Raw genomic sequence first — 12,009 nt, 5'->3', positions numbered from 1 at the left:
ATCTGCACCTTTGAGTCTTGTCTGTGAAGTTTGATTGCCAGGTTTTTGTGTTGACTCTGTCAATGTTAACCCACCTACACCATGATTCCTGATCCACACCTATGTAAGTACTGGCAATCAGGCCCAAATATTTGCAAGACCAACAAGACCTCTTCACTGCTGAGCCATCTCTAATGCTATATGTTGCCTATTTTATTTATTTATTTGTTTGTTTGTTTATTTACTTCTAATAAATGATTTAATTTTTGTGCATTGATGTGAGGATGTCAGATTGATTGGAGTTACAGACTGCTATGAGCTTTCGTGTGGGTGCTGGGAATAGAAGCAGGGTCCTCTGGAAGAACAGATAGTGTGCTTATCCTCTGAGCCATACCTCCAGCCTCTGATGTTGCATATTTATGATAAACATTTACAGTGTAATATTTTCATCTGTCCCTTTATAATTGTTCAAACATACATTTTGTTTTAGCAAGGTAGAATTAATATTGCCTTTAAAATGAGGCACTTCAAGTTTCTAGACATGTATAGAGAACAGGAGAAACTTGAGAAAGATCTCTCAGTTCTTTCTCTGTTTTGTTTGATTAATTAAGGTTTGCAGAATATTCAGGTTTTATTTTAGACCCCTGACAGTCCTGGCATTTATTGCATAGACCAGGCTATCATCCAGCTCTGTGTGATACACCTGCATTTGTCTCCTGAGCGCTTTTCGAATAAAAGGCTTGCTCATTGTTTTTATAGTTAGGAATTGGTCAGACTGTTTCTCTAATGTAGAATCTGTACTTTGATGTTTAATCTCTCTCTCTCTTTAAGTCTGTTAATAGGCATTTCTCTTACAAGGCTATATCCTACTGAAAGGATGCAGAAATTTGAGAGGTGAACCTCACTATTCAGTTTCCTCCTAAAAGGAGTCAGTTATTACATTAGAATTTGTGTGTCAGAAAATGAGTAAAAGAAACACCAAAATTCTGGGAAAATATTTTAAATGACGTATACATTTCCAGTATTCTAAATATAATGTTTCTGTTGTACATGTGTATGTATATTTTAGAATGCATTGACCTACAATGATGTGCATGTGAACTTTACTCAAGAAGAATGGGCTTTGCTGGATACTTCCCAAAGGAATCTTTATAAAGATGTGATGCTGGAGACCTACAGGAACCTCACTGCTATAGGTAGGACAGTTAATTTTCTTTACTTTTTAAGATATGGGGAAACTCTTTATTCATTATTGATTTCAATTGAGGATGAGGAAGAATGAGGTGAATGGTTTTTTGACTGACGATAGATCATGACCTTTTTTTTTTTCAATAAAACAATATATGTTGTGGTATTGTATTTTAGGCTACAGTTGGGAAGATGATAATATTGAAGAGCATTGTCAAAGTTCTAGAAGATATACGAGGTAATTTTCATATGTAAGGTGTTAGGAATATATTTTGAGAAAATTTTAATATTTCTTGGAAGATTGAAAGAAATGGGCCAGTGTACATGAACTGCTTTAAGTGTATTTACTGATGACAACTAACTTGTTACCAAACCATGTACTATCTTCTACTTCGGTATTTGAAGTGTGTTTACAAGGCACTCCTCTAGGAAAGAATGCAAGGAAACCATACCTTACTCAAGATCACCATTTAAATCTTAGCCTCATTAGAGCTTTGTGGTAGAAATACAATTTGTATTCTAATGTGAAACTCAGGTATTCACATTAAATAGGTGATGGAAGTATGTCCAAAGTATTATACTAATCAAGTACTCCATGTTAACACTGGAGGAACTCATATACTTGTAGTAATGTTGCTAAGTTTGGTGAGTAGGGCAGTGTTTTAGAGTCAATAATTTTGTTGTAGAAAAACCATCCATATAGCACATGTGAATGACGAACAAAAATCAAATGGGTGAATTCACCATGAAACCATGTAATTTATTCATCTTCTTTTAATGGGTATATCATAAGTCACAATGAATACAAGCATATTATCATTAGGAATATTGAAAGGAGCAAAGCAAATCCCAGAAAAACTAAATGATATAGTAGTCCCCATTTTGAGTAGATTTTTGAAATGTGATACCTGTTATTATTTATATGGGTTATTCAGACTGGCCAGCAGTACCAATAATGATGCAGAGGCATTTTAATATTTTAAAGCTTAAGCAAATGAATTGAGCAAATTCCAAGCCCTTTTTCCCTTAACCCAAATAAAACTAGCCCAGTGTCCCACTGCATGGCCAGGTCTACCTATTTGTCCATGTTCATGTCTAGCTGTTACCCTCAAAGTCCTGTTGGTGAATCTTTTGTAATGTGCTTTCTTCTTCCAGCTACCCTCACTCATTTAGATGTTCTGCCCTCCATTGTACCATGCTATCAGTTGTCAGATCTTAATTATTTCCAAAGATAAGGAAGGAAGGAAAAATATTTACAAAATATAGTACAGGTGATGGGCCATAGAAAGAACAATACCAATATTTGGTCAGCACTTATCTCTCTGCTGGCTCAGCAATCAACATTCACATATGGCTGACACACTTTCACACAGTATACCCCAACATCAATTTATTGGTTATTCATCATCTTTACGAGTACTCAAAAACTCACAATGTAGAAAATATAACTTTTAGGAATGTGGAAATTATTTTGTTTGTCCAAGTTATATTCACAAATTTAGCACTGTATTAAATTAGTCTAGTCAGTGTATAAAAGCTCTGTGGTCTTGCAGTTTTCCTCAAATATGTGGAAAAATCATATAGAATAGAAATAGAGTACAAATATGAGCCAGGTAACAAATATTTTTACCATCACTGGAATGTTGAAATGTACAAAACAACCCCTAGCAAAAAACATGAATGTAAAATTAGTGATGAAAACTCAATATGTAATTCCTCTTTAACTTTACACCAAATTGTAAAATTAAATGACATGGACAAAATGATTCATTAGTGTAATGGTGCAGTAAAGCTTTCATATGTGCCAATTATCTTTGCAGGTGTAAAAAGAATCATTCTGGAGAGAACCCCTCTGAAGATATTCAATATAGTGAAGTCTTTGTACATCACAGTAGTCCTCCCATATATAAAAGAAAGCATACTAGTGAGGATCGCTATGAATGTATCCAATATGGTAAAACCTTTGCCTGTAACAGTCATCTCCTAATACATGAACGAATTCACACTGGAGAGAAACCTTATGAATGTAACGAATGTGGTAAAGCCTTTGCACAGAATAGTCATCTCCTCCTACACAAAAGAACTCACACTGGAGAGAAACCTTATGAATGTAACCAATGTGGTAAAGCCTTTGCACAGAACAGTCATCTCTTACAACATAAAAGAATTCACACTGGAGAGAAACCTTATGAATGTAACCAATGTGGTAAAGCCTTTGCATGTAACAGTAATCTCCTAATACATAAAAGAACTCACACTGGAGAGAAACCGTATGAATGTAACCAATGTGGTAAAGCCTTTAAACATAGCAGTCATCTCCTAATACATAAAAGAATTCACACTGGAGAGAAACCTTATGAATGCAACCAATGTGGTAAAGCCTTTGCACAGAACAGTCATCTCGTACTACATAATAGAACTCACACTGGAGAGAAACCTTATGAATGTAACCAATGTGGTAAAGCCTTTGCACGTAAGGGTAGTCTCCTAACACATAAAAGAACACACACTGGAGAAAAACCTTATGACTGTAACCAATGTGGTAAAGCCTTTACACGTAACAGTCATCTCCTAATACATAAAAGAACTCACACTGGTGAGAAACCATATGAATGTAAGCAGTGTGGTAAAGCGTTTGTATGTAACAGTAATCTCATAATACACAAAAGAACTCACTGGAGAGAAACGTTATGAATGTAACTAATGTGGTAAAGCCTTTTGACGAAACAATCATCTGGTAGTACATAAATGAAAACACACTGGAGAGAAATCTTATGAATATATCCAATATGATAAAGTCTACTGCATTTCAGACTAGTCTCTGAAGACAGAAAAAAAAAAAAACACCCTGGAGAAAAACCTTATGAATGTAATCAGTGTGCCATCACCTTTGTAAAACACAGTCATCTCCTAATACATAAAAATGCATGTTTCAGAAAAGCTTTATGCATATAACCAATATCATAAAAGCTTTTCATATAAGAGTAATCTAGTACTAGAACACATACTGGTGTGAAATTGGATGAATGTAACCAATGTGTCAAAGCCTTTGCAATGCCATAATAATCACCAAGTGCATAGAAGAATACACACTGGAGAGAAACTTTGTGAATGTAACCAATGTGATAAAGCCTTTTTATACAGTAATAATCTCCTATGATTTAAAGAACACATACTGGAGAGAAACTTTATGAATGTAACCAAGGTGGTAAAACTTACTCTTCACAATCATCTTCAAACTCATGAAAGAATTCATATTGGACAGAAAAACTATGAGTGTATTTAAAATGTTGAAGCTATTCCACGTTTGTATAACCTTCATCATCATGAAAGAACTCGTACTGGAGAGAAACTTCATGAATGTTTCAAAATGTGAGGCCTTTGCACATGTCTGTATTCATCATCATAAAAGTTTCATACTGGAGAGAAATTCTGAGTATATTAGCAACATGGTAATGCCTTTGTGTTCTTCAGTCCACGGAATCCAATACAACTCAAAAATATGGTCAATGCAAATGACAAAAATGTATTGTCACCCAGTCACTACTGGTTGGTTAGGGCTACATAACATTCATGGGAATTGAAGTGTGATACCTACCCACCCACTGAGCCAGAAAGTTACAGAGTTTCTGAGCTTGAAAATCATAAACATCTGTGCCCTTTTACAACTAAATTGGCATTTCCATCAGTCATGGTTTAGGGATATGGGATTTGTTTATGTCATTGAGGAATTCACCTGATGCAAAAATATAGGTTTTACAGTCCAAACAGTCATATCCACTTGTTCTTTTGTGTTTTAGAAAAGGCATTATGTTTTAGGGAAGGGAATCTGTGGTTTGGGACAGTCACTATGTTAGGGGAAGAGAATATGGAACAGTCATGTTTTGGGAAACAAAAGATGAATCATGAAAGCTCGTCAGCTATTGGGAAGTCTGCAGCTTTCTTAGGAACAATGAACTTAAATTTAGGTTCACACTATATTTCATTGGACACTGTTATCTAAAAAGCAATACATAGCAGAAATTTTTTAGCATGTTCCCACCTACAAGTTACTTTTGCATGTTTTGCATGTCAAAGTCAGCTTCAAGTCTATAAAAGAGCATATAGTAGAGAGAAACCTTACACATGTAATCAATGTGATAAAGCCTTTTCTTAATGTAATTATCTTCACATATTTAGAAGAACACATACTTCAGTGAGACCCTATGAATACGCAATGTGGTAAATCCTTTTCATGGATTTGTCTTTGAAGTCATGAGAAAAAGTCATTCTGCAAAGAAACCCCATGAATGTAGTCAGTACAGTAAAGCTTTGCGCTTCATATTACCATTATAGAAGAGTAAAGGCTTTAGTGAGCAATCTATTAAAGCCTTTGCATATCACAGTAGTCTTTGAAAACCTGAAAGAACTCATTCTCAAGAAAATCTAATAGGATAAAAGATTTGTTAAAGTCTTCAACCAACTTGCATTCAGTTGGGAGGAAAATTGTAACAAGTGTCAACAATGTATTCATGCATTATGACATCCATCCTAATTTTGTTTCCAACTAAAAGCTGATATGGGCAAAAGGCTTTTAAGAATTTAAACCATAAGGTAACCCTTTTAGATTTAAAATTCTCTTCAATTACCTGAAGTAAATCATCCAGTTGTAAAATTTAGGTCCGTGTATTAATGCCTTTTCTGTGATAAAACACAGTGTCAAAGGCAACTTCCAAATGTGTTTAATTTGCCTTAAGTTTCCAGAAGTATATGGGATCACAATGAAATGGGCATCAGAATTGTTCACACATGGCAGCTAAAGTAGGAAGCTTGGAGTTCATATCAGCGTGAAGCAGAGAGTGGGAACTACAGATGGTATGCAATTGAATACTATCATGAGGTTCCCAAGTAAGATACTTCCTCCAAGAGTGCTGCATTTCCTAAATATTCACAAATGATACCATCAACATAGGATTCATTCATGTTTGATTTCTGTTACATGAAGTAATTTTTGATGAAGAAAAATTCTGTAGATAAGACTGTAGTTGCCTCAACCCCTGAGTTACAGGAATGCATGCTTACACAAGTAAAACATTCTTGAGTAAACATATATTTGATTAAGAATTTGTTTTAATTTCCATTATGTAATCTCAGTGTGTCTTTGTGTGTTTATATGCCTGTCCATTCTGGTTTCCATGAAGACCTGACCCTTTGATCTTCTTGTACCAAGAATTACATGAAGTTGTCAAAAACTTGACCTAGGTCCTGGGAATGAACGTGTCTTAACTTCACAGCCATGTCTCTAGTACTGTAACTATGTTAAATCTTTATATATCATCTTGATGTCAAGAAGTAGAAAAGAATTCCTAGAAGAGAGCAAACCTATTTGTATATAAGATGTGATGACTTTGGACATAATAAATATACTCTATTTCAAGAAAAGAAACTCCTTTAAATGTTTTTCTCATAGTCTTGGAGAAAGTAAATGATTTACAATATTCACTTAAATGTAATGGAGGATATCACCAGCTGTGGTTGTGGTCATTATTTTGAAACATTAGAGTAGTTATTGAAGTTTTCTGTATGTGCAGCAAATCTATTCACAGAAGTTTACTAGGTTGTTCTGATATTCTTTCTGTGGTGGCTTTCATGTTCTAATGCATTTCCACTTGGTGAAAGCTATTTTTCTGCTGCAATGTATAGAATGGGATTTCCATCATCTATGTGGTCCATTGCTTATTTATATCAGGCAGTCTGTGATCATAGTTTTCAAGGAAGGGTCTCTGAGAAAGCATAGTTCTTTTTTTATGTTTTTACAAATTCCATTAAGATGTTTGTTTTCAGTCTTGCTTTGTTGTCAGTAATTAGTTAATATTAAAATGCTCAAAAATAAGTGTTTATATATGTACATATTGTTTGAAGTTCCACGCTTCTTCATATTCCCATATTTACTCTATGTCAAATCATCTTGGAGAACTGCTTTCTAAGAGAATTATCTTGAGGTGTTAGATAATATAAAAGCAACGAGATTTCAAAAAAGCATGTTGTGTGTGTGTGTAATGTAAATATGGGATCTTAGGCCATGGCAGATATATGAAGGGTTTGTGACACTTTGTGGGGTTTGTCAGTGTTATATGATGTTCAAGGTTATGTTGCCAGTTTTACATACCATAGTCATTTCCCCACTGAGCTCATTGATACTCAAATAAACTTAGTTGAAACAGTACATCAGTATAATATTGTCTTCTATTCAGATTATAAACAAATTGTCATCTGATAATGGAGGAAAATGAGGTAATTTGAATACTAAATGCTATTAGCAAATGAAAATAATTTACTGTTTCATGTTTTGAAATGGGTTAGTTCATTCTTAGGAGTAAAGACTTGTTCATAACAATTTCTCAGAATTACAAGTGAATGTCAGAGAATTGTCTCAGTGGGTAAAGTTGGTTTTTGCTAACCTTGAAGATTTGAGCTCAACCTCTGGGTAGCGTATATCACTCCTACAATTTTTTTAACATTTGTAAAATTGGGCTTTTGTATATGCAAACCCACACACTAGCACATACATAAATATTTTTTCAACCTAAATAAAGGCCATTGTGGTCACTGGCCAAAAGACTCTTTGAGTTCCATGTTGAGAACTCACATATGGGATGCATATAATAAATAGCAACAAGTTTTCCTCTCACTGGCACATATACACCATAGCATAGGTATGTACACACAAACACACTCAAACAATTTTAAATGGATAATATTAACAAAGCAAAGAACCCACTTATGGATGACAGAAATGATTTTCAGGTGTAAATAATTGTAGCATTTGAAGATTTACTACTGTTCATTAAAAGAAAAATGGTTCCTTTGTACATCTTATTTTATCATTTCATTCCTTGGTTAAAGGATAGGTTATTTTAAAAACATATCTCCACTTGGCTCAGAAGTGCATCCCTGTCATCCTAGACCTGGGAGTCCATGGTAGGCTAATCCCTCAGAGATTGTGGTCAGCTTGGTCCACAGAGTGTGTTCTTTTGTTTGCTTGTTTGTTTTTCAGACAGAATTTCCTTGTGTAGCCTTGGCTGTCCTGCTCTCAATTTGTAGACTGGGTTGGCCACAAATTTGGGCCTCATCCTTTCTGAGTGCTATTATTCTAGGGGTGTGCCACCATGCCCAAATCCACAGATTAAATTTTAAAACATCCATTGTTATGTGGAAGTATTTTGTATCAAAATGATTCCAAAAATATACAGTATATTACAATTTCCCCTCAAGGATACTGTCCACAGTGCTGACAGATGTATTTTTGAATTGAAGTTTTCTGAATTGTTGCCTCTGTCCTTTGTATAAGTGGGAAATGTAGCATTAAAACATCAACCTGATAGATCAGAAATCATGATTACTAAAAGGCATTGCCTCCTGAGCAATCTACTTTAGTGGAGTCATTTACTTAATTTTCAGGTAAGAAATTGTGGTCCAAAATAAAAGTTCCAAAGGCATTTCTGGCCATCATTTTTTGAAATTAAATATATTTCAGCATGACTTTGAGCAAAGAGTGCCCTTAAAGCTCTGATTTTACATTGTGATTACATTCAGAATAGGATTTAATTTAGCATAGATATTATTTAGCATGGCTCAGAGTAGGTAAACCCACATTTGGCCATATCCGTATTCCCTAAGTGAAATCCCAGTGATTGCTTTCTGGAAGAAAACCATTGCTTTGAAAAGGGCTCACATGCTCTTTTTGCCTGCCCCAGCAAAAACCTCTTTCTCAGTTCTTCTACATTGCCTACTGTGATGGCTAGTCTCAGCAGTCAATTTGACCACATTTGGACCTAAGGCAAACAAAGAGTTGGGTACTGTGGGGAATTTTTCATACTCAGCTTTTGAAGTGGAAAAAAAACCTTCTTAAATCTGAGTGTTTTAAGGTGATAACATTCACCTTTAATCTCATCCACAGCTATCTCTAGTCTGATTATATCATATCTATGTGAAGGACATTGAAAGTATTAGGTTTTTCTCTTTTTCTGTTTGCCTTACCTCTGACTACCATGTTCATTTTTTTTTCTCTCATTGGAGCCTATTCCTTGGAATTCTGTTATATACTGAAGACCATCTGAGATATTCAGCTCCCTGCACCGAATAACTATTTGCTTCTTCAACTTTCCATTGATAGTCAGCCATTGTTTGGACTAGTTGGACTACAGCTTGTGAGATATTCGAAGGAATAAACTTTTCTATATACATAGAGATTTATTCTATGAGTTCTGTTCATCTATGGAACCTTGAAGCATAGATATATATCTGTGTTTCTTTTTCCCTTCCTCACTGAGGAAGATGTCCTTGCTAACAACAATGCACTTCAGTGTTTATCATCACTTTTTTGCTCTTCTGTTAGGTTTGTGTCATGCCTACCAGTTAAAAAGTAGCTGCAGTTTACCTGAACACAACATAAAGACAAAAACTCAAATCCTTGTTTCCTAAACTCTCTTTCTGTAATTGTGGGACAGACTGATAACTCCACTTCAATTTGATTATACTAGTTATCCATCTTGATTCCAGTAAGAAGAAAAGGAAATATTTGTGGGTGTTGTGCCTTCCTGAGTTCAGTATCACTACACACAAAGGGGAGGAGCAGGCAGCTGAACAGAATAAGCTGAAGTGGTTAGTCCTCCATAGGCTGGATGGGAAGACAGACAGGGAGGCAGGAGGACAGACACAAATGCTGCTGAACGGTGAATCTCTGCATACCTGGAAAAGTTTTGTCTTTGGATAGGAAGCCAGAACCCAGGAGCCAATATGCTATGCACTTTCAGCACATTCTAACCGTAACAGAGGTGTTTATATCACTCAAGATGAAATGGCTAATAAGAACCTCCATGCACAACAGAATGCAGGTCCTTTTAGATGCAGCACTCTAGGTTCTGCTCTGTTTCTGAGCAAGTGTGAAAGTCCCAGTGTTCTGAGATTTGTGAGTGGACACTGCAAATTTTGAGGGAAGTTCAAGGAAGTTCCAAAGGTCCCAAATGGTGATTGGAAGGTCATTGTTCATAAATGGGAGGTGCAAGATGGTGAGTAGCACTAGGTGGAGTGATGGTCCTTCCTGGACTGGATGGGAAGACAGAAAGGAGAGCTATAAATTAATCCACTAAGTGTTACTGAATTACAAATCTTTGCATACCTAGAAAAGTTTTGTGCCTGTATAGGACACCTGAATCAGAAACCAATATGCTATGTACCTTCAGCACATTCTAACCCTAACAAAGGTGTTCATGTCACTCAAGTCAATCTGGCCAAACAGTGCCTGTCAGGCTAGGAGGCAGGTTCTTCAGGGAGTCATGATGGAGGTTTTGCTCTGTAACTTATAAGGCTTAAATAATTCCATGTGAGGTGCTCTGAGCACTGCTGCTAGGTGTTATAAGGGAAGTTCAAGCAAGTTCCAAAGTCCCAACTTGGTGAGTGGAGGGTCACTGCCCATAAATGGAAATAGCAGTCCACTGAGAAGATCTGGATGGAGTGATGGGTCCTGCCAGGTGGGATAGGTGGGAAGAAAGATGGAAGACAGGCACATGTGTTACTGAAATTCACAACTCTGCAGGTCTGGATAAGGCATGGGCCTGAATGGCTAACCTGGGACTGGGACTATTATGTTGTGTACCTTCATCAGGCACTTAACCAAAGGGAAGGGCTCATATCACTCAAGACACTCTGGCCAATCAGTGTCTCCAGAGAGACTTGCCTGTCAAGCTAGGAGGCAGGTTTCATTTACTGTGCATTAATTTTGAATTGATGATAACTCTTAATTAATTGTTGCTACTGCTTGATTAAAGGTGAGCTGCAGGGGTTCTCAGCTATGAGGTAGGAATATCTACACTGGACGTTGAATGTGTAATTGAATGTGAAAATGAATGTGCCTTTTAAGAGACTGGAAAATTATACAGAAATAGAAATTTCTCAGACTAGGGCCCTGTTTGCCCCTAGCTGGAAAGGCCTCAGCTGTCTGAGTCATTTGATCTCTGATTCCCAAGTAGAAGACCTACTCGCTGCTAATGTTCTGAGGTCCAGCTGGGTTGTCCAAGTTAATAAAAGACTCTGGCAAGGCCTAGTAATCAGGAACATCAGTAGAAGGTAGTGTGCAAGTTTTTTCCTAGATTCTCCCCTGATGTAGCTATTGGACGCTCTGAGGGAGGCTACAAACCATACCATGGTATGTGTGTGAAGTGTGTTCTTCCTAGGCCAGGATGAACAATTCTGTTGAACTATGTATAAGAGTCTATTTGGAATGAGATGGACCTGGGTCAGACTGTGGTTCTAATGGTCTATGGGGTGACATGGGCAGAAGCCCTTGTAATCTGACCCTTCTCATGTGAGGTTTCCCAGGAACAGGGAGGATCTTTAGCCCTGGCAGTGAAAAGGTATGTTTGTTATACTAGTACTGTTAGTGTGCACAAACAGTAATTGCTTCTGGTGTGCTATTGGATGACTAATTAGAAAACAGAAAGTCTTGTTCCTAGAAGTTCTGAACCTTGCCTTCTACATCCAATTTTATGTGACAAACTCTATACATAGTTTTGAAACTAGTAGACGTGACATGATTGGGATCATGTTTCAGCAATACTTGATTAGAATCTTTATTGGCTTTCCAGTACCACCAGCTTAAATGGCACAATGCAGGGAAATTCAATTTCAGGATACTAAAGCAATTTCTGAGATGCAGAGGTTTCTCAGGTGTGGATGCTGTTAGGTAGGTTGGATATGGCAGATTCCACATCCTGTGACACAGTCCCTGTGGGAGGAAGTAAATGTTAAATCATTTTTCATCCTTGTTATGTATATGGGCTTCAATAGGGCTGGATTTGCCTA

At 36.5% G+C, this 12,009-nt stretch overlaps 1 protein-coding gene across 1 annotated transcript; it reads left to right on the top strand.

The window, feature by feature from the left end:
* Window positions 1–1,060: 1,060 nt before the first annotated feature.
* On the top strand, window positions 1,061–5,170 carry LOC132650570 (zinc finger protein 431-like; the record flags this gene model as incomplete). The annotated part of the gene is made up of 4 exons (XM_060375924.1): window positions 1,061–1,175; window positions 1,345–1,405; window positions 3,576–3,793; window positions 4,968–5,170. Coding segments are annotated over 4 exons (597 nt in total), but the record flags the coding sequence as incomplete, so codon positions are not given.
* Between the last annotated feature and the right edge of the window lie 6,839 nt (window positions 5,171–12,009).

Source organism: Meriones unguiculatus, assembly GCF_030254825.1.
Source record: "Meriones unguiculatus strain TT.TT164.6M chromosome 13 unlocalized genomic scaffold, Bangor_MerUng_6.1 Chr13_unordered_Scaffold_108, whole genome shotgun sequence".
Lineage (NCBI taxonomy): Eukaryota > Metazoa > Chordata > Mammalia > Rodentia > Muridae > Meriones > Meriones unguiculatus.
The sequence above is the reverse complement of the archived record's forward strand: the minus strand, read 5'-3'. Positions and strand labels throughout refer to the sequence as shown.